The 27,790-nt window shown below is 40.5% G+C and overlaps 1 protein-coding gene across 3 annotated transcripts in view; it reads right to left on the bottom strand.

The window, feature by feature from the left end:
* Positions 1 to 27,790, bottom strand: part of FTO (FTO alpha-ketoglutarate dependent dioxygenase) — a 375,598-nt gene that overhangs the window by 246,960 nt on the left and 100,848 nt on the right. For all 3 annotated transcript variants that reach the window (XM_082676524.1, XM_082676523.1, XM_082676522.1), the window contains exons 3-4: positions 16,005 to 16,632; positions 425 to 568 (exon numbers count right to left, since the gene is read on the bottom strand). In XM_082676524.1, the coding sequence (XP_082532650.1) occupies positions 425 to 568; positions 16,005 to 16,632 (772 nt within the window). The remainder of the gene's footprint in view (positions 1 to 424; positions 569 to 16,004; positions 16,633 to 27,790) is intronic.

The following is a 27,790-nucleotide window of genomic DNA, read 5'->3' as shown; positions in this document are numbered from 1 at the left end:
GAAAAACAAATATCGTATATTAATGCATATATGTGGAATCTAGAAAAATGGTACAGATGAACCGGTTTGCAAGGCAGAAATAGAGACACAGATGTAGAGAAGAAACGTATGGACACCAAGGGGGGAAAGTGACGGGGTGGTGGTGGTGGTGGAGAATTGGGAGATCAGGATTGACATATATACACTAATATGTATAAAATAGATAACTAATAAGAACCTGCTGTATAAAAAATAAAATAAAATTGAAAAAGATGAAAATAAAAATTAGCAGTATCTTTTAAGAAAACCTAGTCACATGTAGATGTTTTATTATCACTATAAAAAACCTGAAAAGTTTATTTCAAAAGACATATGCAAAATATGTACCCAATAACCTAAAACCTAGACACTAGAGCATCAGTATAGCTTTGATCCTCCCAATTACCAAGCATAAAGTAGCAGTCTCCTTGGTGAAGGGGTATCGCCAAACCAGGTGTCTCTATGTCCCATGAGATCTTAAAACCAACGTGCCAAATATCAGGATCTCTGCCTTCGAGTTGAGGGTCATCCTCACTTTCCTCTTCAGGGTCTGTCAAAAGAGAAGAGAGTTGTCAGAATGGAAATGTTTCATCTAAAGTTCTGGGTTTCATAACAGTTACCTTAGGAATAACTGAGGTTTTAATAAAATATGGATAAGTGAACTATATACTCTTTTTACGTCATATTTTTTTTAAAAAACACATTCTTTAGAATACTGTTAACATGTCATTTATTTTTTAATCAAAAAAATCTGAAAATGGTGAGGAAATAACCACACATACCAAAGAAAATGAAAGAAGGTTATTTTGTTCAATTCCATGTAACTAAATTAGAAAATCTGGATAGGTTTTTAGGAAAACACTAATGACCAAAATTGACCCCAGAAGAGGTAGAAAAGCTAAAAAAAAGCCAAAGAAGGTATAGGGGTAGTTGTCAAAGAACACAGGAGTAGAGAGCTGCAAAGGAGAATTCTATCAAAAAATTAAGAAGTGGGTAATTTCAATCCACTGTAAATTGTTCAAGAGCACAGAAAAAGAAAAGTGTTCAAATTCTTTTCATAAAGACAAAATACGCATCAAACTCCAAAGCAAGCACACACACACACACACACACACACACCACTCTCACATCTGAAAATCAATGCATATTTCTTAAATACAGTACAGATGGTCCCCAACTTAACGATTTTTCAACTTTACAATGGTGTAAAAGCAACATTCATTCAGTCAAAACCATACTTCGAATTTTGAATTTCATCCTATCCCAGGCTAGCGACATGCAGAACAATACTCTCTTGTGATGTTGGGCACAGGCAGCTCCAAGTCAGCCACGTGATCAGAAGGGTGGAGAACTAATACACTTACAACCATTCTGTACCCATACAACCATTCTCATTTTCACTTTCAGTACAATATTCAATAAGTTACACGAGATATTCAACACTCTGTTACAATATACTTTGTGTCTGATGATTTTGCTCAGCTGTGGGCTAATGTAAGTGTTCTGAGCAGGTTTAAGGCAGGCTAGGCTAAGCTATGATGTTCGGTAGGTTAGGTGTATTAAATGCAGCTGTGACTTATATTTTCAACTTACAATGGGCTTATTGGGAGATAACCCCAGTAGGTCATGGAAGATCTATATAAGAAAACAGAATCCAAATCCAGCAGCATGTTAAAAGGATAACTTTCCATGACCAAGTAGAACTTATTCCATGAGTACAAGGATAGTTCAATATGCAAAAGTCTATACTTAAAATTCATCATATTCATAGATGAAAACAAACAAACAACAGATATATGAGTCACCACAATTACACAAATGTATGTGACAAAATATATCCTTTCATGGTAAAAACCTCAATAAGATAGCAATGGGTGGCTAGTTCCTTAACATGATACAATACAGATCTATCTCAATCCCAAAGCCAGCATATTTTAATAGGGAAACATTAGAAACAGTCCCAAAGTTAAGACAATGCCCTTTATCACAACAATGACTCACTTAAACAAATGTAAAGACATATTATGTTCCTGGGAAATAAGACGAAACATCATGGAAATGCCGGTTCTCCCTAAATCACCTATAAATTTGACACAAACACAACAAAAATACCAACAGGATTGATTTTTTAGGTGAGTGGGTCAGGTCACTAGACAAGCTGATTCTCTAATTCACATAGAAATATAAACAAGCAAGCACAGACATGGAATTTTTTTTTTTTAACTATACAAAGAGCTCCTACACATCAATAAGATAAAGATCAATTATCACATAGAAAAATGGGCAAAACTTATAACGACAGAACACATAAAATGAAATGAGTTTGTAAACATATAAAATGATGTTCAAACTTATTTATGTAAGAGAAATACAAAGCCATAATCGATATTTTTCACCTATCAGATCACAAAAAAATCAAGCACTTTGATAAAATATGGTGTTAGTCAGAGTGCAGCAAAATGGCACACTCATATTCTCTGTAGAAGACTATTTGGCAATTCCTATCAAAATTACAAATACATAAACCCTTTGAACTTATAAGAATTCTACAATTCCACTTTTAGGAATGTATACTAAAATTCCTACTTGCAGAGGTCACAACTTGAGTGAGGATATTTACCGTAATACTGTGTATAAGAGCAAAAGATCAGAATAACCTAAATACCCATCAATAAGTTTCTGGTTTAATAACTTATGAAATGTCCGAGTAATCAATACTATACAGCCACTAAAAGTAACATGAGTATGCACTGATAGAGAACTATCTGATATATTTTTAAGGGAAAGAAAGGCATAGGCTATAATTTGTGTAAGAAGTACAAACACACACACGTACGTATACGTACATATAATATTTCTGGAAGGAAAGTCAAGGCTGACTTTTCTGGGCAGAGAACTACGTGGCTGGGATGAGGAGTGGGAGAGACGTAAAGGAAGTGGAAGGCAGACACTATGGTTCACCTACACTAAGAGTCCTGCACTTACATAAAAACTTGTAAAAGTTCACCTAAGAAATATTTACTGAGCAGTTACTGTATACAAGGCACTGACCTGGGCACTTGGGGTATATCAGTAAATGAAACAAAGACCTAGGCCCAGGGGAGCTTTCTTTCCAGGGGAGCTGTAAATGTTCATCACTGATTACTAAAAAAGGGAACATTTTAAATTCCATTAGACTTTAATCCACTAGACTCTGGTCTTCAAGGGCAGGGTCCATTTTTCTGTTTCATCCACATTTAGAGCCGCAGTGACTGGCATATAAAAAGCATCCAATGAACATCTGTACTAAATTGCCTGCTTAAAAACAAAATGTTCTTTCAGTTCACACCATTCACGGTCCTTACTACGCTAGATGGCAGGAAAAGAAAATGTTAATTATGGGGGGAGAAAAAAATGCAAATTAAATCAAATAATGTAATAAAGCGTGACACTGCTAAATTAGGACAGTTCTCAATATTAAAGAAATCTAGAGAAGAGGCAGGTTCAATGAGGATTAGAATGGGTAGAGCAGAATTCTTGGAGAAGATCAAACTTGAGAGACAAGTACGGTTTAGACTCACAGAGGGCAGAGTACAAAAGATGTAAAGTTTTATGCCATCAAAATGGACAATAAAGCATGTTTTACTTAGGCTGCATCAGGTGCATGCCACATACACAATCCAAAAGTATGTGCTCCCAGATGGCACATATTCTCATACAGAGTCCCTAAATTCTGAACATCTTACTCTCCAGTAACTGTGCACCAGGGTCAGAGGCAGTAAGAGAAAGGAAAAAGAAACTCCCCTTTATAACTATTTGCTCCCATTACTTTGCATAGGTATGGTGAAAAAAAATCAGACCAGAAATCCAAGTTCATGGTCTCTTCAAAGACGGAATGCTACCAGAACCTTTACGGACACATGCAACTGTGGAGATCTTCAATTCCCTAAGTTTGAATCTAAAATCTGGGACTTCCCTGGCAGCACAGTGGTTAAGAATCTGCCTGCCAATGCGGGGGACACGGATTCAAGCTCTGGTCCGGGAAGATCCCACATGCCGTGGAGCAACTAAACCTGTGCGCCACAACTACTGAGCCCGCGCACCTAGAGCCTCTGTTCCACAACAAGAGAAGCCACCACAATGAGAAGCCTGCACACCACAATGAAGACCCAATGCAGCCAAAAATAAATAAATAAATTTATTCAATAAAATAAAATAAATTCTGCCATAGGAACATAATCTTACCTTTTATCATATGTGTTATTTCTGATACATATTTTCTCAAATACTCTTTAGTTAAGAGCAATTTTTAGCTAGATTTCTTTAAAGTCATAGAATTAAAAAGTCCAAAGCCAGGTGAATCCCAAAAACATTTTAAAGAGAGTCCTCTGGAACAGGAGTGTCAAATACCTTATATATCAGAGGACACAATGAATTCACTGGTTGTGGCTTTTCTGAGGACTGGTGTAGAATCACTCTGAAATTTTCTCTAGGCTCAGCAGGAAGGAGTGGTATGATTGATTACTGATGTCTGTCACAGGCACTTGAAGGGAGGTAGCAGCATCAGAACTAGATATTTGCTGTCCATGTCTGATGACATTTTCCAGGAAGTTCCTGTACATAATATATAGTTATACATAATACACAGTTACACCTGAAAATACCAGAATTTGCAAAACTAGATCCTATGGACCAGAAAAGAGCTCACGAAGATATATAGCTTGACCTTTACTATATTTTCTGAACAAATCTAAAGTTAGTTGCCCACTGATAAAAGTGCTTTGTGTAAAAATACCAGTTTCCAGCTACTCTTGAATTATAAGCTCAAATATCACTGGGGCAGTCACAAGTGGCTGTAGGTAAGAAGTAGCTGCCCGTTTTAGACAAGGCACTAGTGGCAGTCCCCAGTCAGCCACTTGACTCTTTTGCAGTACCTGCCTAGCCCCGACAGGCATTCAAGTCCATGAACCTTGCTCTAGCCTACAGGCAAATCAGGCCTATCCCCTGCTTTTATAAAGTTTAACAGGAACAGAGTCAGGACCATTCATTTGCATCCTGTCCACAGCTGCTTTCACACATAACAACAAGGTTGAGCAGCTAAGACACAGACCATAAGGCCCATAAAGCTGAAAGTCTTTACTCTCTGGTCCTTTATACAGAAAACATTTGCCAACTGCTGCTCTAGAGTCTTGATATCTGTGATTTGACAGAGGTGACTACAGCACATATTAGTGAGGAAGCCGAGGCTGAAAAAAGTAATAATGATGCAATGTGACTAACACCTACTAATGTTGAAACCGAGCAGGGCCCTATGGGGCTCCCAGGCATGGAGGCCTTTTTGTCCCCCATTTCTTATAGGCAAGACTCCAGCCTCCATGACCTTCCCTGAGTTCCAAAGGGCAGATTCGAACAGTTGATAATCAAGGGGGGGAGCAGCCAGGAAGCCACCTGAGGCAAGATTAAAGGGACCAGAGAAGCGCTTCAAGATTAGGAGACCCTGCACACACCCTAATCTTGTCAACAACCCCACCCTTTAGAAACTCTGCAGAAGAAAGAACAATGCAAGACTGTTACTGCCTTGATCCTTATTACATACCCCTGACCACTGAGCCCCGACTATAAGACCTCTCCCTATTCCCCAAGGAGGGGGCAACACTTGAGGTGCTGGCCTGCTGTGTTCCCCCCTTTGCCTGGCAAAGAATAAAGCCAGCCTTTCTCTCCCCTCCAGAACTCTGTCTCTGTATCTCATTTCCGCACCGGCGCACAGGGAGCCAAGATTTTGGCAGCAGTGTCATGTGACTAATACCAACATACAATATAATAAAGCAATTAATGCTAAATTATTTGATAAGATCAATTTAACAAAAGAATATTGATATGAGAACTCAATATTTATATGTGTGATACCCCAAGGCTTTCAGGCTGCTTCATTCTAGAGGGTTCTAATGATAACAGATGTAGCAAGTAGCCCAAGATAAAAGAATAGAGACATTTTAAGAAGACTATGTCCCTCCCTGGTCAAATCAACGACAACTTAACTTTAAAAAGAAATGATTTTTAAACTACAAAGACAATGATTTTCAGGTAGCTTTAACACCACCAAGTATGGACGTTCTAAAAAGGGATCAGCTTTATAGGCTAACAGACTGGTTGACTACTTTCCCCTCTAAATTTCATCCTCACACTCTTCTCAATATGGAACCAATAAAGTCTTGAACAACAAACAGAGACAGTAATTGCAATCAGTGTTGCCTGATGTCTCCCATAAATCCAGCACCTTTGCAATGTGCTCATTAAAATAATGTTTTGTTGAAAGTTTGTTTCCTCCGTCAGCTGGGTAGGCAGGAGGGAAGCTGTATGTCTGATAAATTTTTTATTGCATAAATACAGTGTTGCCCACTTTCTCAATAAAATCAACTTGCAATTACCTATAGCAACTGCAACTGATTACTGTTCCCCTATGTTATTTTGGAAACAAGCAGAGGCAATTGGCTCCTACTTGCCTTTGAACTTCAGTAACGTTGAAATGATTTTAAGTATCTCAATGTGTTTGGTGCATTCCCAGCTCCCACCAACCAAACTACTAAAGAAGTGAAAGATGTGACAAAGTACAAAAGAAGACTAAGTTTAAAGGTCAAGTTTAAAATGTCCAAAACTGCCCCCGCCAAGTTAACCAATTTGATTTATTTATACTAACTAGTTTTTGAGAAAAAATTAATTCCATTTAATAAAAGATAAATGCCATTCACAAAGCTGTATGCAAACAGCGTCGCATAGAAAACAAAGCTAGAAGCCTGAGCACGGAAGAAGAGATGACAGTTCTAATCAAGTAAAATATATCACTTGAAATTTTCTACCGTATTTAACAGCATATACCATTAATAATGTATGTCAATAATTTCCCTGATATGTAAATATATATTCATCGTCACCACGCATTAGAAAATAGCCCTGGGCTTCCCTGGTGGCACAGTGGTTGAGAATCTGCCTGCCAATGCAGGGGACACGGGTTCGAGCCCTGGTTTGGGAAGATCCCACATGCCGCGGAGCAACTAGGCCCATGAGCCACAATTACTGAGCCTGCGCATCTGGAGACTGTGCTCTGCAACAAGAGAGGCCGCGATAGTGAGAGGCCCGTGCACCGCGATGAAGAGTGGCCCCCGCTTGCCGCAACTAGAGAAAGCCCTTGTGCAGAAACGAAGACCCAACACAGCCATAAATAAATAAATAAATAAATAAATAAATAAAATTAAAAACAAACAAACAAAAAAACTATTCCCTTAAAAAAAAAAATAGCCCTATTCCCTATTCCCTCAGCCAAGTGCTAAAATTCTAAGACTCTGGACCTGGCAACTATTTTCTGTTTCCTTAACCCTATACCTAGAGGGGCTTAAATAGCAGGTACCTTCCTATCCATGTCACAGATATTGAGGCAGGAGAAACCCAGAAGTTGCAGAGGGTCAGCTGGTGTACAGAGCCTAAGGATGCTTTCTCTGTCCAACACTGATCTGTGACATTCCAGCGCCTTGGACAAGAAATCATTTTTAAAAATGGAGACAGAAAGTGAAAGGGGAAGGTATGAGGTTGGGAAGACACACTCTAGAAGGGAAATGGCATGGTGGGTGTTTAGGAACATAACTGATTCTGAGTTATAAGAGTATCACATGAATGACATGGATTTGCAAGTGAAGAGGCTGGAGAGGTAGCGAGAGGCCAGGACGCGGCGGGTTTTGTGAATCATGGTAAGCAAGCTAGACTTACACTGAGGGCAGTGGCAGACACTGATAATGACTTTTTCATAGGGTCAGATCTGTTTTTCAGAATGATCCCCCGGGAAGGTAGATGCTTCTGTGTGCAGATGTTGGATAATTTTCCTGGATAGGTTTCCAAAGTAATGGCAAATGGCCTAAGCCAGAGAACATTTGGGAAACACTCCTGCAGGACTCTATCCCTTAGAAAGAAGGGTGGGTCAGGAAGAAGCCTTCCTCAAAGAGCTCTACCGGGCTTCCCTGGTGGCACAGGGGCTTCCCTGGTGGCGCAGTGGTTGGGGGTCCGCCTGCCGATGCAGGGGACACAGGTTCGTGCCCCGGTCCAGGAAGATCCCATATGCCGTGGAGTGGTGGGCCCGTGAGCCATGGCCGCTGAGCCTGCGCGTCCGGAGCCTGTGTTCCGCAACAGGAGAGGCCACAACAGTGAGAGGCCCGCGTACCGCAAAAAAAAAAAAAAAAAAGAGCTCTACCATTTAAAAATGCTTTCCTTGATTGAGGAACAAGCACTCAAGCCGGCTGCTAACACAGAGCACGTTACTCAGCCACTGAGGAATGAATGGTCTGAAGAAATGGAGAATTCAGAAGTTGGAAAAAAAAAAAACAACGCCCTCATCAGCTCAGAATCGGTAACAAGAAGCTGCTCTAACATGTCTCGAAACAAGCAATCAGGACAAACATAGTCCCTTGACACACATAAATTATAAAATTAATTATAAGTTTTCTAGGATTTCAGGAGAAATACTGAAAACTCTTTACTGAAAAATCTGAAGCCTTTCAACATGATGTCTGTCTCTGTCAGCTTTCAGATAAAGCATTTGAAAAAAACAGTTTTTTTAAGATATAACTATTCACATACATAGGAGAATCTCATTATATCATGCTTCATGGACTTGGGGGAATAAAAGGAAAGTGAGAAAAGGAGAGAAAAACTGCTCTGGGGGCTCTTGGCTAAAGCTTTAAGACCACGACATTATTTGAAATAAAATATGAAATGAGGAGAGGAAGCAGAAAGACTTCTCAAATAATACATTCCCCGAACCAAAGCTTCGAACAATAGAGGTTGCGATTCTGTGGGCAACCTCAGGAAAGTGCAGAGAGTGTCATGGAGCCTTAGAGGAAACCCTGATGTTGTAAACAGCATAGAAGACCAGAATCAAAGTGCATTAATCAAAAAAGAATAATGGTTTGTTAACCCAGCTTCAGGCAAAGCTTTATCCAGGGTTCAAAATACATGTCCAAGACCCGGTTTCTCTCCTTCCCAAAGCTCCTGAAAAAGTGAGTGGCCACAAAAGCTGGAGGTGGTCATTTGGGGACCACGAGAAGTTTGTTTTCCTCAAGAAAAGAAAGCTACAGCTCAAAAAGAGCCAAAATAGGAAGGGGAAGAAGTTTGAAAGTGACCACACATTACTGTCAAAATAAGGTCCACTCGAAGCCCGTGAGACTTAGTATTAAATAAAAGAATTCCTTATCTTTTTAAATTAAGCTTGTTTAGGTCAAGTGTCTGCTATCTGCAATCAAAAGAATCCTAATACTAAACAGAGGTCATAGTTGCAGAAATCAGAAGAGTGATGGGACAGTGGCCACAATGTAGTTGAACAGCACAAACTACTCAAGAACAAAAGATACCTACTGATTTTGGGCAAAAAAATACTTAACTGATTTTGCGTTATACGCACATACAAAGAAGGATCAAGACACAAGCCATGCCTTCAAAGAGCTTACAATTCTAATTCAAATATGTGTAAAACTAATGCATGGCTTTAGAAGTCAAGACAATGGTTACTGTTGGGGAAAAGAATATGCTGGAAGGGACCATTTCTGGGGTACTAATGTTTTCTTTATTGATCTGGGAGCTAGTGACACAGATATGTTCGGTCTGTGACAATTCACCCAGCTACATGTTTATGATGTTCGTAATATTTCAATAATTTAAAAAAGAAAAACCTCAATAGACCAGTTGGAAGATAAAGTTAAGAAAACCTCTGAGAGTATATCAGAAAAATACAAAAAGATTAAAAATAAGAGAATAAGTAAGAAAATTAGAGGAAACAGTCCAGAAGGTTCGAGAACCAAACCATATGGATTCTAGAGAGAAGAGAAAACTGGAGAGAAAGAAACCATTAACACAGTGATTCAAGAAAATATCCCACATTGAAGGACCTGAGTTTCCAGATGGAAAGGACCTACCAAATGCCAGTAAAATGGATGAAAAAAATATCACTGCAAACTTATAAAACATTAGGAAAAAAATCCAACCAAAAAAGTCACATGAAAGACAAACAAAAAAATCAGAGCTCTCAACATGAACACTGGAAGATAAAAGACACTGGTACAATGCCTGCAAAATTCTGAAGGAAAATTATTTCCTGTCAATATTTCCATACCTAAAGTATCTACACATGTTAATGTAGAATAAAGATAATTTAAGACATTCAAGGTCTCAAAAATTTACCTTCTAAGCACCCTTTCTCAAGAAGCCATTAGAGGATATGCTCCACCAAAATAAAGAAACAATCAGGAAAGAGAGGGACAGGGGATGCAGGAATCTGAAAACTCCAACAGAGGAGACTGGATTATGATGAAGGGATAACACCAGATGGAACACCTGGGCTGCTCTTTTCTGATGAGCCACCGCTAACTTCACATCCCACTTCTAAAACTGTAACCTTTAAATATGTGCAGTTCATCGTATGTAAATTATACCCCAATAAAGATATGGAGAGAGGGAAAAAAAGTTCAGCCATTCTTATTGGCCTAGGCTTCTCTTGACAATTAGGAGATGTCACTGCTAGGCTTCTTTTCTCACAGGCACTGGACACTGCCACTCTTTTCTGGTGAAAAGATATGGGACTCGATATAACCATCTCTCATCACCTCTGCCTCTTCTAACCTGGTCCGCCATCTCTAGTCTGGATTACCCAATGGCCTCTTGCAGCTCCCCTGCTTCCACTGCTGCCTCCCTTCTGCTCCAAACTGCAATAGTTCTCCATCTCACTCCAAGTATAAGCCCAGTATTTGTATTACAGTAGCCTCTCCTTATCTGCGGTTTCACTTTCTGTGGTTTCAGTTACCCGCAGTCAACTGCAGTCTGAAAATATTAAATGGAAAGTTACAGAAATAAACAATTCATAAGTTTTTAAGTTGCGCGCCGTTCTGAGCGGCATGATGAAATCGTGCACCATCTGGCTCTGTCCTGCCTGGAAAGTAACTCACCCCTTTGTCCAGTGTAGCCTGCTTGGTAGCCCTCTAGTTATCAGATCAACCGTCACAGTATCAAAGTGCTTGCATTCCAGTAACCCTTCTTTTACTTAGCAATGGCCCCAAAGCATACGAGTAGCGATGCTGGCAATTCCAATATGCCAAAGAGAAGCTGTAAAGTTCTTCCTTTGCGTGAAAAGGTGAAGGTTCTCGACTTAGTATGGAAAGAAAAAGAATTGTACGCTGAGGTTGCTAACATCTATGGTAAGAACAAATCTTCCATCTGTGAAATTGTGAAGAAGGAAAAAGAAATTTGCACTAGTTTTGCTGTTGCACCGCAAACTGCAAAAGTTACGGCGACAGTGCGTGATAAATGTTTAGTTAAGACAGGCAAGGTATTAAATTTGTACAATACGAAATTTTGCGACAGAGGCCACAGTCACAGAATTTTTATTAGAGTATACTGTTATAACTGTTCTATTTTATTATTAGTTATTGTTGTGCCTAATTTATAAATTCAACTTCATCATGGGTATGTATGCATAGGAGAAAACATAGTCTACATAGGGTTCAGTACTATCCGCGGTTTCAGGCATCCACTGGGGGTCTTGGAACGCATCCCCCGTGGATAAGGTGGGGGACTTCTGTACAATATTAGAAGGTCCTACCTTCCGCCCTGCCCCGCCCCTGGTCTTGCCTGTCTGTCTTCACTTCTGTTACTTTTCTTTTTCTCTGCCTCTATTCTATTCACACTTGTTGCTTCTGAAACATCCCAAAGTCATGTCCCATCTCTGAGCCTCAATATTCACCCACTCGCTCCTTCCAGTCTTTGCTCCAGTGTTACCCAACTAAAGGAAGCTTGACTTTCCTATTTAAAACTGTAAACCTGTGCCTCACCCTTATTATACAAGCTTATTTGTTTCTTTCCTGTCTCGCTTTGCTAAAACATAAGCTCCATGAGGGCAGGGATTTTTGTTCACTGCTGCATGCTCAGCATCTAGAAGAGTGCTTGGCAAACAGTAGATGCTTACTGTTAATTGAATAAATATCAATAGTTGCACAGGGGTAAAAAAAAATGTGACTTATCAAACAAGTTTTACTGAGCAGTGTAAGTGACTTCAAAAATAACAAAGATAAGGCATGACACACTGAAACAAACAAGATCAAATGAGCTTTGGGACCACAGACAGGGCTGTTGGGAAACTAATAAAAACATTAAAAAGCATTTTCTTAAATTATGAGTGCTCTAAGACTTCTAGTTGCAATCTAGCTTTTCATAGTCTCAAAGGCTGCTATGAAACATAAAGCTACTCATTTTGAAATAGAGCTAAGAATTATAGAAACAAATTTCCATCCTTCAGTGGATTCAACTTTTCCGGAGTCAGAGACATAAATGGGAATCCTAGAGTTCCAAGAAAATTATTGCAAACTCCCTGCCTTCTAGCCTATTGCATACTCAACAGGAGTCATGGGCCTCTTCTTCCGTTCCCTCCTTTGTCCTTCATGGGAAACCTGGGAAATTATACCAAAAATGTGCAATAGTTGGCACTAGTTAAAATTCTTAAGAATTGTGGGTTTTTTTCTATGAAGACCATATCACAGAAAATATTTCCTTCCAAACAAACAAAAATAGTAACCAATAGTAAGTGTTTCAGTGATCCTTTTGAAGGAGTTCGAATCAAAGAACAAGGTGTAGGACTATATTAAACCATGGGTTGTTAATATCTTCCCTGCAAGATTTGTTTTTTTATATCTAGGAGGAACAAGCAATTGCCCGCAAAGCTAGAATAGGAAAATCAAATACTCTGCCTATTTACACATGGTTCCCTAAAGCCATTCCTGATTAAAAACTGTACTATTTCAATCCTCCTACTGGAGACAGCCATTAACTAGCACTGCTTGGGAAGTCAATGAATTTAGTATATAATTAATGATACATGTATCCTATACCAATCACTTCTCAATGACCTCTACTGGCAGAAATAAACCAAGGAGGGATGATTGGCTCATTATAAATCTACGTGAAGATTTCACTGGGAAAAGGTATTGAGAGCAAAGTCCTGAAAGATCTTAAGCTTCAACTGAATTTAACTTCAGCAGGAAGTAATCATTTCTGTTTCTGGATACCTAGTGCATTTTACATGAACCTCTCCTGTGGCTGTAACACTCCCTTTTCACTAAGTAACCATGTGACCTTGGACAAATCACTCCCATTCTCCCTGCCTCAGTGCTTTCATCTGTAAAATGAGAGGCTGAACTAGCTGAGTTCAAAAGTCCCTTCCAGATCTGACATTTCATCATTTCATAATTACAACCACCAGAGCACACCTTACTTCACCTATCCTCTCAAGGCAAGAAGGGCACTTGATTCACCTTTGGTGTTTCCATACTGTCTAGCACAGCGACCTGAACCTCCCTTAGCAACTGTTCAACCAACATGTTCAAGGATGCAGAAAACAGTACAGTTGTCTGAAATTTCCATTCTCTTTGCCCCCTTTAGGCTCTTCCCAACCCCAATCATGATCTTAACTGAAATGGTTCCCTTCGAGCTCACCCTTACCACACCTCTGGCAGGATTCTAAAGAGGCCAGAGAATTAAACACAGCACTTGTCACGTGGAAGAAATGCACCCAGCAAAACGTTTCAAGGCCCATGCTTTTTAAACCATCTGACCCAACATGATACACACAGCCAGAGACCTAGAGAGGTTCCCTTTCCTAGTCTAATGCATCCCCGTCATCTGAGAGGAGGTACAGAAAGCTACAGCAGATGTTGTGGGGAGAGGGCAGTGAGGTGGCGGGGAGAAGGGAGAGCATCAGGACTTGCAAACAAGAGAAAGTAGAATATTCCCGTAACCTTTCCAGGGGTGAACATTTTAAAAACCAAACTCCCACAGGTAACTATACTGCAGGGGCAGGAAATACCTGCTCATAAGCCATTTAGCCTTAGCTAAATTCTGAAACCAGAATGTCTGCATTCAAATTCTGCGTTCAAATCCTAGTTATGCTAATTCATAGCTGTATAACCGTGGAAAAGTTCATCATCCTTCTGTGTCTCAGTTTCCTCATCTGTAAAATGAGGATAACAGTACTACTTCGTTCATAGGGTTGTCGTAAAAATAAAATGGGTTAATACATGTAAAATGCTGCTACCAGTGCCTGGCACATAGTAGGTGCTCAATAAATGAGAGCTTCCAGTACTGCTATTATTATGGGATAGAGTTCTGGGAACCTCGGGGGTTAAGAGAACGAAGGAATTACCCTGCTCCTACAGATTCAAATTCTGCAGTTCCCTCATCTAGGTGATAACCGCAAAGATAAAGCTTTATGTATTTACGTATATTTGTATACTTTATCAATCTTAACTACTCCCGACCACAGAAACTATTCATTAAAAATTTTCATTCCTTTCTGCAAGATATTCCAGGTTTCAAAAACTATTTGATCACCCACGCTCTGGAAGTACAATAGGACTATTAAACAGAAGGGCTGAAAGTCTGTGGGAGCACAAAGACATCTTTGTAGCTGTTTGAGCTATCACATACCACCACCTCGGTTTCAGAGAGTTGCCTCCTTAAGAAAGAAACTAACAAACTCCATTGTTCGTTCACATCAGAGTTCTTGGATGTGATAGTTCTTAAATCCCTGGCAAGACCTTATTAAAGATCAGAGGATCGCGGTTCTTTCCATTAGGACAGCATCAAATCCCCTTCAAGCAATTTTCTTGGGTCAGCATCATTATTTGAGATGCCAGAGAAACTGGTTAAATTTCTAACTGCTAAACTAGTTCCTTGTTTCCGGCTGAAGACATAAGGTAGAGTTAGAAAACATTTTAGCTATCCAGAGGAAACTTTTGAGACTGGGAAATGGTAAGATATTTAGAGAAAGCCAGGAGAGTTTCTTATTTAAAAATCCCTTTTCCAAAACAGTCGTTTTAGTAAATAAGAGTCAAATAACAACAAAATCCAATTAAAAACTAGCTTTCAGAAAACAATGACCCTTAAAAGTTCCAGTTGATTCCCTGATGGGATATCTATTGGGTTGGCCAAAAAGTTCATTCGGGTCTTTCCACAAGATGTTACGGAAAAACCCAAACGAACTTTTTGGCCAACCCAACAGAACTCTGCTTTTCCAATCACCTTTTAATAAACAGGAAGAGATTAAACAGGCAAAAGAGCCAATATTACGTCTTGTATTCCTTTGCCAAATGATCAGGCAGAGAAAATCAGCAATGGTCACTCTGTCTTTGACGTGTTCACCTACCTTTTTTATAACCCTATTCTGAAAAGCAATGGGGACCTTAAACACACACAAACTGAGCAAGCAAAGAAGGAAATTTTGGGCAGACCATAAAAAAGGTAGCCTGTGACCTCTGTTCCAAGGGCACCAGATTTCAGAAACTGCAAGAACGAGTTGGCCACAGCAACCCTCTCAGGCCTAAAACTGCAGAACTGAGGTGGGGCTGGAGAGTTTCCTGAAAATAGAGGCCTGTCGGCTTGTAAAACCCACCTCAGCTGCTTCCGGCGAGTAAGGACAGTAGTCAAAACTGTAGGAAGCCAAGAACAAGTCCACATTTGACAAATCACTCCCTTCAAGGCAGTGATGTCGCCCGTAATAAAATATTTTGGCAAGGCTGGAAATGTACACCTGTGGGAATCTGGAAGGATTTGACAGATTTTTGTTTTCCCGGCCCTTTATCAGCAAGTTAATTATAGCACCTGTACGATCTATTCTGGGCTTTAGAGAAAGGCAGTTGGCTGTGTGAAACCAAGATGCTGCTCTCCTGGGCCTGGAAAAGACAATGACAGTAGTGCTTACGCATGAAAATATGCCATCTGAGCACAGTATAACGATGAGCCAGACAGCACAGCTGGATGAGAAAGAGGCATATTCTGTAGATATATGGGCGTGGCAAACCTTAGAAGGACACACAACACCTATGTACACAAACATACACACACATGACCACATATATTTCCAGAGCCTGTGCAACTCTGGTCATGTTACGTTCGGGGCTGCTTCTTCACAGAGCAGACTGTACCTTCACAGCTATAACTGTACACTGCCACCGCTGACCTGTCCACCAGATTTTCATCGTGATGCCAGCTCACGGCCATTTTCCCCATGCCAAAATACGGTTCCTCTTTCAGGTATGGCATTTTCGGAGGATCCATGAAATTCAACAGAGTTACGTTGTAGGCTGCTCGGTTCTTCATGTCTATCTCATCTTGTCCATCAAAGGATGACCCCATGCCAACCCTGGGGAAATCCGGACCTATACACACTGGCACGGCATCGATATTGGCTTTCTCCTTAGCAGCGAGTTCTTCCAAAGCCTGGATGGTCTCTACCTGCAGGTAGTCGTTGAGCTTGAGGAAGGTTTGACAGGCGGCAGCTACTTCGGCCTCGTGGTACTTTGCATCAGAGCCTTTCACTGGCCAGGGTACCGTAAAGAGCCTGGTGTTCAGGTACTTGTAGGTGCAGCCGGGGTTACCAATGAGGATGCGAGAGACTGGAGTGAGCAAATCTTTGCCTTGGATCCTCACCAGGTCCCGAAATAAGCAGCCGTGCTTGTGCAGCGTGAGAAAGGCTTCTTGAACCTCTTTATGGAGCTCCTCAGGGACGCTGGCGGCTTCTCGGAGAACTAGTTTAGGATATTTCAGCTGCCACTAAAACAAAAGTGAAGCAAAATATGCATTTATGGATAGCTATAATTTTACTATTTCCAAAAGTATGTGTTTCTTTGTAAGCTTTAGGAGAAAAAAAGACTGTCGGGGGCTATTTCTAAACAGGATTCATACCTCTCTAGCCTAAAATAGAAAACTAAATAAAACAAATGTCATCAACTCTCCAGCCAAGAGTTTTCAGTCCAAGCTCGGACAATTGCAAACAATTATAAACAAAATGATAATAATTTGGTCTTTGGTCTCCCCAGCTCCCACTATGACCACTTCTCCCCAACCTCAACCTGTCTTCCAGCCTTTGGTCCTCCAGAAAACACAACATTATTCATTAACTGCTTGATACCTATTTTTTAAGTGCTTCCTGAGTGCTGTGTACTCTTCTAAATGATTTATACACACTAACTCACTTACTTCTTACAACTTTACGTGGTGGTACTATTATTATCTCCAGTTCATAGATGAGAATACTGAAGCAGAGAGACATTCTAAAAATTTGCCCAAAGTCACACATAGCTGAGAAATAGAAGAGCTGGAATTTGAAGCCCCGGGGCCCCAGAGTCGAGCTCCAGAGCATGAGTTCTTAACCACAAGATTGCATGGCCTCTCAGTAAATGACGAACTGGTTTCTGCTTCAACGCTTCCACTGAAATAGAAATCACTTCACTTTGCGAGTTAGACACTGAGTCCCATGAACACAACAGCCGTGATAATTTTGCTCCCAGCTATAATACTAGTGCCCAGAATGTACTTGGTAAATGCTGGATGGATGAATGAATGAATGAATGAGGTATCCCACTGCAATTTAGAAAGTTGTAATAATTCTACTCGTGTCACTGGAGGAGGGTACTATAAGATAATGCCCTCCTCTAATACAGAAATACAAGGATTTATCAATGCAGTTTAGGACTTCATTAACTTTTGAGCTACCACTTCTGGCTCTAACATGTGAACTGGCATCAAGCCAGAGTTCCCTGATTCTACACAGTGAAACTGAGTTTTTTTAAAACCAAAGCACAGGATTTCACATTTACCCCTATAAAGTGTAATCTGACTGGTACCTTTTTAGTATTGTGCTGCCTACCAGTTTTCACACTTTTCTTCTATATCTTCATTCAATAATCGTTCATATGATAAACAGGGCAAGACCATTATTCTTCCATACATTTTTTTTTTCACTCAACTATGTCTACAGAGCACCTACCAAACACTAGACAGATAACGTTCCTGTCCTCACAGAGCTTTCTACCAAATCAGGTAAATAAAGAAAAGCAATCCCAAGTTGTGTTAAGCACTGGGACAGAAACAAACCAGTGGGAAATCTGTCATTAGAGTAGGAAACTCTCACTTGGAGCTGGCGTTTAGGCTGAGCTCTTCAGGAAAAGAAGGCACCAGCCACATGATGAACTAGAGAAAGACCTTCCAAGAAAAGGGACCAAAAAATACAAAGGCACTGAGGATGGAGACCAGCCTATTCTAGAGACAAAAAGAAGACCAGTTTTACCAGAGCAAAAGAGCCAAAGGCAGAGTGACATGCAATGAGGATGGAGAAGAAGGCAGAGCTGGATCACACAGAGCCTGGGAGGTCAAAGTAAGGAATCTGGATTTGACTCCAGATTCAGTGCAGTGGAGGACTTCAAAGGGCGAAGAGCAATTTGATTTACATTTTATAAAAATCACCCAGTTAAAATATTGGGCATGGATTGGAAAGAGACAAATGTCAAAGTGGAAAATTCTATCAGCTGCTATTACAACCATCCAGGAGAAAAGTGATGATGGTCTGAAATAGAAACAGAAATAGACAGGTAAAATACGTATTTTATAGGCAGAGCAAATAGACACATTATGAATTAGATGTGAGGGATAAAGAAGGGAAAGAAATTACAGATGACTTCCAGATCTCTGGACTTAATAACTGAACAAACAATTCACTATTTTTTAAATTAATTTATTTTATTTACTATTTTTTATTTTTGGTTGCATTGGGTCTTTGTTGCTGTGTGTGGTCTTTCTCTAGTTGTGATGAGCGGGGGCTACTCTTTGTTGTGGTGCGAGGGCTTCTCGTTGCGGTGGCTCCTCTTGTTGTGGAGCACGGGCTCTAGAGCGCAGGCTCAGTAGTTGTGGCTCACGGGCTTAGTTGGTCCACGGCATGTGGGATCTTCCCGGATGAGGGCTCGAACCCGTGTCCCCTGCATTGGCATGTGGGTTCTTAACCACTGCGCCACCAGGGAAGCCCTACTATTTTTTAAAATAAGAAAGACTGGGGCAAAACAAAACAGGTAGAAGAACAGGAAGGAATGAGGAGCTCCATTTTGAAGCTGTAGCCATGAAGATGGCAATGAAATCTTCAGATAGAGATGAGGAGGCATCTGGAGCCCAGAGGAGACAGTGGGGCTAGGGAAACCAAGGTGGGAGCTGTCAGCACAGCACACAGTTGATATTTAAGACCTGGGAATGGCTGAGATCTCCTAGGGGAACAGCACAAACACAGAAGCGAATCCAAAGCCATTTTCTGAGTCACGGAGGAAGGCTCAACAGAGGAAACCTTTAAGGTGGAAAACCAGGAGAGTGTATTATCGCAGAAGCCAATGGAGAGGAGCATCTCAAGAAGGATGGAGGAGTCAGCGATGTCAGCTGCCCCTGAGAAGCCAAGTGAGATGGGGACAGAAATTATCCACTAGATTGGGCAGCACAGAAACCACTGATGACAATGACAAGGGCAACTTCAGCAGAGTGAGGGGGATGAGAGTCGGACGGGACTCAGCTGATGATGGAACGAAAGAGGAGGCGGTGGAGATGGCATTTATATGTCTGTTGGCATGGTTCTGCTATGAAAGGGAAGAGAAAAATGGAGCTGTTGATGCAAGGGAATGCTAGACCAAGGGACGATCTTTAACGTGCAAGACGGAAGGGTACTCTAGGGTTCGTCAGCATACTCATGGGAACGATACCAGAAGAAGAGGTTGATGGTACAGAAGAGACAGTGATTAACTACAGAAGCAAAGTCCTTGAGTGTCTCAAGCAGGGGGATAACTATTTGAGGCTGGAAATTCAGGGAAGGTTTCTTTGAGAAAGTGACCAGGAGGATGCGAAGGACCTGCCAGGTATGGAGTTGAGGGGGGAAAGCCTGCCTTGAAGATGAAGTACTGAATTTCTGGGCCCTTGAGGCCGATAGGAAAAGAAGCAGATGTGGTCAGAGGTGAGAGGGACATGAGTTATCAGTGAAAAAAAGATGTTTTTGAATACTTTCCCGTGTCATTATTATTGTTTTATTTTTAGAGTATTGTTTTTAATGTTAAGGTATTTACATGTGATATTCGTATGGTTATGTGAATTTCCCAGGTCCTTGGAGTTATAATTCCCCTGTATTAAATATATCTTCACTAGCCTCCAGGTCCAGTCTATACTGAACAATAGCGGCAAGAGTGTATGTATTATTTCCAGGCTTCTTCCTCTCTCAGTCCCAGAGGGAGTATGTTTCAAAACCAAGTTCTTGGGAATTATCTTACTTTTCTTTAATATTTTATACTAAGGATTATTTAAAGAACACTGGAATTGTTAAGAAAGTACGGAGAAATTTCCTTTTAATCACTGCTGCTAGTCAGATGTGCCTTCAAGTATACTGAGGCCTCAGGGACCTGCTCCGAGAATCGCCAGTTTAGCGACAAAATTAGAGTTACTGCTCATGGCTCCAGAATGTTCTGTCTCTTGCTTACTAGATTACGTTGCACTCTTCATGAGTTGTGTAAACAGAGAGTGTATTTCTGTCTCTCTTGTCCTACTGGGATGAAAGAGGTATAGAAACCAGAAATCCTAAATGGATCCCTGGTGGTCTCACTGACAGGTGCGAGTGGTACCACCTAACTCTGCTCTTTGTCACTTTATGATCACACACCTCACACAGGCACTCTGAGAAGCAGGGCAGTCCTACTATGCTTTCCTAGTAAAGTCATTTTCCCACATTCAGACTTGACTAACTCATTTCTCCTCTTTGTACTTCCTCAGACTTACTGCATCCTTTCTACTATTTCTTGCATTCTGGATCAGGCAGAATGGGCTGTAGTAGCAACCCTCAAATCTCAGTGGCTTCACCCAACAATATTTCTTGTTCACTTCACATATTATTTGTGGGTTGGCAGAGAGTCACTACCCATTAAAGTAGTAACGCAGGGGTCCAGGCAGCCGCCAGATGGTTACAATGCAAACGGAAAAAGAGTGTGCTGGAGGGCCTGGCACTGGCAAAGAAACACTCCAAGCTAGAAGTGACGGGTATCATTTTTCATTGGACAGAAACAGTCACGTGTTTCATCCAATATGAGAGGGCCCAGAACTGTAATCCTACTTTGGGACCCAAAAGCTGGGTGACAGGGGGAGGGATGGAGAACCATTTGGCAAACAGCCCTAATGATCGGCACACATTCTTAGCTAGTGATTCGTTTATTTTCACTTAAGTGTCCCTCCTTCACCCCTGCAAGACTCCCTGAAACTCAGTCATCTACCTATTATCAAATTTACAATCTCATCTGAATTTAAATCTGCTTTCTCCTTCCAGCCTATTCCAGTATAGGAAGGATCTTTTCTCCCGTCCAAATGTTTTTGATCAAAAATTCCGCCAGTAACAAATTTTGAGCATATACAGTAGTGTCCAAATCTTTAGCAATTGGCTCTCTGGGGAAAAAAAAAAAAAAACAGCCTTGATTTTTAGTGTTTCCTGATTTCTTTGATGTAAATATACAGATTTATATCAACAGAAAAAAATCACACATAAATTGAGAAGGCTCTCAATTAAATACAGAAAAAAAAAAAACTTAACTGCACCAGGTCAGAAAAAACACAAATTAACATTATATTTGTATTATATTACATTTAGTTTAGTTTTACCTATCAAGTTTGCAAAAAACAAAATTTTATCCTGGTAATACACATTGTTGCTGAGAACAAAATCAAATACTCTGATAGTCTGCAATTAGGAAGGCAGATTATTACAACTTTGCTTAAGGCCAATTGGACAAGATCTATCAGAACCTAAACATGTTCATATCTTTTCATCTAGTTATTCTACTTCCAAGAATTTGTCACAGGGAAATAATTAGAGAAATGTACCAAGACTATAAGGATATTCACCATACTGTTATCTATAATAATTAAAAACTGAAAACCATCCAAAATGCCCAAAGAGAGGAAAATGGTACATTCATGTGATGAAATACTAGCGTAACACATTTTTGAAGAATTTTTATATGTTTTTATGAAAAACGTTAAGTAACAAACTACTGCTATACAAGAAATCAGTAACAAGATACTTAGACAATAGAGTCATAGTTTCATAAAAAGAAAAACAAAAGTATATATGTAAATACTCATAGAAAAGAAGATTTGGAAAAAAAAATACAGCCAAAAGTTTCTGGTGGTTATCTCTGGGTAATGCACTTGGGTGTAATTTTAATTTTCTTCTTTAGACATCTGTATAATTTTCAAATTTTCCAAAATAAGTGTAGAATACTTTTTAAATCAGAAAAGATGTTACATTAGAAAATTCTTAATTTCACGACATCTCTCGTATGTGCCAAGAGATTCTTTCTGATGGCTCTAAATTTAAAAAATTTTCAAGATAACGTCTGGTACTGTCTAAATGTGACTTGGAATGTTGCTCAGTGCTCTAGGAAATTCTGATTTTACCACAGGGAACACCAATAACAATAGCTGGATAATTTTGTCATAATCTCCAAAAACTGCAAGAGAGAAAATCCTCAAGCCTAAATGCCCTTTACTGTACATAAAGTTATTAGCTTAGTGCCTGGCACATAAAAGTGCCACGTGATGGGCTTCCCTGGTGGCGCAGTTGTTGAGAGTCCGCCTGCCGATGCAGGGGACACGGGTTCACGCCCCGGTCCGGGAAGATCCCACATGCCGTGGAGCGGCTGGGCCCGTGAGCCATGGCCGCTGAGCCTGCACGTCCGGAGCCTGTGCTCCGCAACAGGAGAGGCCACAACAGGGAGAGGCCCGCGTACCGGAAAAAAAAAAAAAAAAAAAAAGTGCCACGTGGTGTTTGTTAATTTTTTCTTTAAAGACAACAACAGGTAACACTGGAAAAGAAATGAACATTAAATAATATTAGTTCACCCTGTCAAACAAATAAGTTCACTTTCCATTTTGGACAGGTACAGGTAGAACATCAGGTATCACATGATAATTTGGAACAGCTGTTGGCACATTTTCAAATACGTTAGAATTTTTTTTTGTTTAATCCCATTGAAGTTTTTCCAGGGAGTATACAGTCATGCAATTATATTAGTAGTTGTCTGGTCACATAATATATTTCTTGAGCTCTACAAAAGATTCTATGACATAAATGACGATTATATAGTTTAATAAGTATTTGGAAAGGTATATTTTTTAATTGAAGTAGAGTTGATTTACAATGTTGTGTTAGTTTCAGGTAAACAGCAAAGTGAATTCAGTTATACATATATATGTATATATTCTTTTTCAGATTATTTTCCATTATAGGTTATTACAAGATATTGAATACAGTTCCCTGTGCTATACAGTAGGTCCTTGCTGTTTATCTGTTTTATATATAGTGGTGTGTATCTGCTAATCCCAAGCTCCTAATTTATCCCTCCCCCACCCACTTCCCACTTTGGTAACCATAAGTTTGTTTTCTGTGTCTGTGAGTCTATTTCTGTTTTGTATATTGGAATGGTATTTTAGATATAAACTGCCAACATGCCAAGCTTTTATCAATGGCTAAAAGATACAGAATGTTAGCTTCTCTGGAGAATAAGCTTTATTTTCTACCTAGTTTAAACCATTATATAAAAATTCTACCTCCTCCTCTCATATCAAGGGATGGTTCTGAAACAATTTCATCATATGGAGAAGCCAGACGTGGCATTAAATGAATAAGATACCAGTTTACAGGAGGCTCACCTAAATGAAGCCCAATGGAACTCAACCTTTCAGAGAGTGAAATAAAATTTAAAATCTTCAAGTGACCCAGGAAATGCACTTCATGTAAGTGCTAGGATACTCTGATTTCATGGGAGTATATTTCTAATCTGGCTGTTAACAGATTTTGCTGGTTAACATACTTTATATTTTGCACTCTATAGAAATTCGCACTATATCAGTCATCATATTTTCTATATAATTTTCATTGTAAATTGCTTATGACTTGGCAGCCATCCCAAGACAAATGGGCTAGACACTTATTTGGCCTAGCTCCCAGCTGCAAGATGCTGAGCCGTCTCCCAAAAGAAGTAGGCACTCTTCCCAAGTCACTGCCCAGGCCTTGCTACAGCTCTCACAAGGAGTCTCGTGATCATGTGTCATGTGCTACAAAGTGACACAAAATGTGTGTTCACTCATTCATTCAGTAGTTCATTTTTCGTTTATGGAAAATTTATGGAATATCCACTTGTACCAAACGCTGTATAAGTGCCGTAAGTATAATGATAAAAACAAGTTAGGTCCTGTTACAGAGCATCTCATAGTTTAACAGGAGAAACAGAAATAGGGACCAGGAGTTAGAGATTTGAGACTTCTCACAACAGAAGTATGAATATACTAGTATGGGAGCAGGAAATAAATTATTAGGAAGGGAGTCTGGACAATTCTCATTTATTGAATACATATTTATCAAGCAAATATTATTTGCAAAGCACAAGGTGCTGGAAATACAGAGAAAGCAAAACTTCTGTATGTTCTCTGGGAGCTCATATTTATATATATAGTATAAGTATATAGTATATATAGTTCATTCTATACATATATATATAGAGAGAGAGAGAGAGAGAATTTTACTTATTTATTTAGTATTATTTGTTTAATGAAATATATTTACTTTATATTTTAGATTGTGTATTGTTGTATTACTGTGTATTGATGTATTTTAGACTGTGATATGTGCTACGGAGAAAACCAAACCCAAGTAAGTAAGATAGGAGTGCCGGGGTGATTGTCGCTATTTTACACAGGATGGGCAGAGAAGGCCTCTGATGAGGTGCCATCTGAGCTGAGAAAGGCAAGAAAGGAGCACTCAAGCCCTGCAGATAGCTGGGGGGAAGAGACTTCCAGGCTGAGGGAACATTAAGTGCAAAGGCCTTGGGGCAAGAGTGTGCTTGGTTTATTCCAGGAAGAGCAAGAATGCCAGAGTGGGAAGAGGAGGAGGTGGGGAGAAGCAGGAAATGAGGGAAGAGAAGCAGTCAGGAGCCAGATCTTGCCCTGCTTTGTAAGTGACTGTCAGGGACTAGGCTTTTACTCTGCAAAGATGGGAAGCCGCTGAAGGGCTTTGAGCAAGTCTAGTGAGCTGATATATGTTTTAAGAAGGACACTACTACTGATGCTATGTTAAAACAGTCTGGAGAAGAAGTTAGGCATGGCAACCATCTGAGAAAGAGATGGTGGTAGCTTTGGCCACGGTGTACACGGCAGAGGTGGTGAGAAGCGTTCCAATTTTTAATATATTCTGAAAGTTACACAAGTGGGACTTCCTGGTATTATCCCAGAAGGGACTGTATTTAAACAAAGTCTTTAAGGATGAGTAGATACTCACCAGACAGAAAAGGGGATGTGGGTACTCTAGACCCAGGGGACAACAGGTACAAGGGCATGAAAGGATGACAGGCACAGCAAAGCCAAGGTGTAGTGAGAAACTCTGTACGACAGGAGTTTGAGGCTGGACGCTATGTCAGGCAATGGGGTGGAGACTAGACCAGGGAGGCTGTTTGGGGCCATACAGTCAATGGCCTTGTAGGGTATGCAGAGGAGTTTGAACTTGACCTCAGAGGCAAGAGAGACCCAACAAAATTTACAAAGCAAGGAGTGACAAGTCTGCCATATTTATCGGAACACAATTCTGATGGTGTTGGCGCGGGCATAAGGAACACCAACTAGGAGACTCTTAAAACTGTGGTTGTGGAAGATGACAGATGAGGACCTGATTTCACACAGTGTCGGTGGGACTGGAAGAGAAGAAACCACTTAGGGCTTAGGGAAGCCATGGAGAGAAGCTGAGGACAGCAAGGGTCCGATTTGAACAACTGGACAACAGGGATGACAGTAGAGAAGGGAATGAATGGAAGGCAGGATTCCTGTAAAATGTAAGTCATATCCTGTCGCACTTGTGCTCCAAACCCTGTCACGTCTTCTCCTCTCACTCAGTCACGGCCAGTGTACTCATTGTAGACGGCAAGTTCCTGTAGAGTTGGGCCACTGCTCTCCGATCTCATCTCCTTCTACTTTCCCCAACTCTCTCACTTCCCTCCAGATGTGTTAGCCTCAGCTGCTGGTCCTCAAACATATCTTAGAGGCTTTGCTGTTCCCTCTGTCCAGAATATTCTTCCTGCAAGTACTACATGGCTTGCTCCCACACCTCCATAAGGTCTTCATTCAAATATCACTGTAGGAAGACCTTCTGTGACCACCCCAGTTGCAATCCCCCACCTATAGTCTCTACCCCCCTTACGTCCTTTACCATCTCCATACCAGTCTTCCCTTCCAATATTTATCTTTCAGTTTTATTTCTTTAATCTCTCCTCCTTCCCTCCCATCCCCAACCCTACCAGACTCCACAAGAGATAAGCTCAAAGAAGGCAAGAATCTTTTGTCGGTTTTCACAACTTCATCTCTAATGTCAAGAACATTACCTGGCACAGAGTAGGAGAGCTAAATACATTTGTTGAATTAAGTAAATAATGAATACATATGGATCACGTTGAGTTAGACGTCTCTGCAAGACTTTTGGGTAGAGCCACCCAGCAGGAAGCTGGAATCGGAGCCCCACAGGTCACAAGAACGAAAAGGGATGGACACAGAGGTTTGGGACCATCGGGATAAAATCAAAGCAATTCCAGAAGCACCAAGAGATACAGTAGGACAGCGCTTATGAGTCAGACCCAGGACCCAGACAGCCTCGATCCTGGCCTTTGACACTTCGTGCTTATAAATCTTGAACAAAGTTTTAAACCTCTCGGTGCCTCTGAGCCTCATCTCTAAAATGGAGTTTTAAGAACAACCTGCCTCAGAGGGTTGTGATAAGATTTGAATGAGCAAATCCATATAAAGCACTGAGGGCAAGCTGGCAGATGGAAGGCACAAAACGGGGAATGCCAAGGAGGGTGGCACTGTCTCAGGATAAGAGGGGTAGCACTCCTATATCTGGAATCCAGAGCTTGTTTTCTATGTAATTCATTTCCTTGTGCTCTATCGTAAACCAACAGAGGTTCTCTCTGCTCTTCTGCTTTGAGTTGTTGCTGTTGTTTTCTTTCACTGGTTTTCTCTATGACCTTATCAGAAGAAACCAAAAAACTTCTCTGAAGGCATTGTGAATTTGAGCACGATATACTGGGAAGCATACGGTGTAGCAGAGAGAGCCTGGGTCTTCAGAGTCAAAAAATATGGGCTTGAACTCAAGCTCTGCCAGATTGGTAAAACAGGAATGACAGTATCTACCTTAAACACCCTGAGTCTGAAGAAGAGTAGCTGCTGAATATGTATTTGTAGAACGAAGGAATGAGGCTGCTGTGAGGATGAAATGTGACAGCCTTCATCCAGCACTGAGCACAGTCCCTGGCACCTCGTAAGGGTCAATAAACAGACCCAATATGGACCCTGCAAAAAGTCTTGTTTTTATGACTGGCAGCTGGGTTGGCATTCCTGCGGCTAGGACCTGTTTAAGGGACCCAATGTCAGGTCTAAACTTTTTATTTATTCATGTCATTAAAAAAGTATTTTTACTTCATCTTTTAAGAGAACAGATTTACTTTACAAAGGTTTGGCTGAAGCACTCCCTTATTATAAGGTGCACTTAAAGTGATTAGATATTGGTATCAGGTTTGTTGTGGGTCTTACTAGCAAGATAAAAGTGAAGCCTTGAAAATAAACTCAAAATGGATCAGAGAACTAAATGTAAGACTGGACACTATAAAACTCTTAGAGGAAAACATAGGAAGAACACTCTTTGGCATAAACCACAGCAAGATCCCTTTTGACCCACCTCCTAGAGTAATAGAAATAAAAACAAAAATAAACAAATGGGACCTAATGAAACTTAAAAGCTTTTGCAAAGCAAAGGAAACTACAAACGATGAAAAAGCAGCCCTCAGAGTGGGAGAAAATATGTGCAAACGAACCAATGGACAAA

The sequence above is a fragment of the Grampus griseus genome (genome assembly GCF_964374135.1).
Source record: "Grampus griseus genome assembly, chromosome: 19".
NCBI lineage: Eukaryota > Metazoa > Chordata > Mammalia > Artiodactyla > Delphinidae > Grampus > Grampus griseus.
The sequence above is the reverse complement of the archived record's forward strand: the minus strand, read 5'-3'. Positions and strand labels throughout refer to the sequence as shown.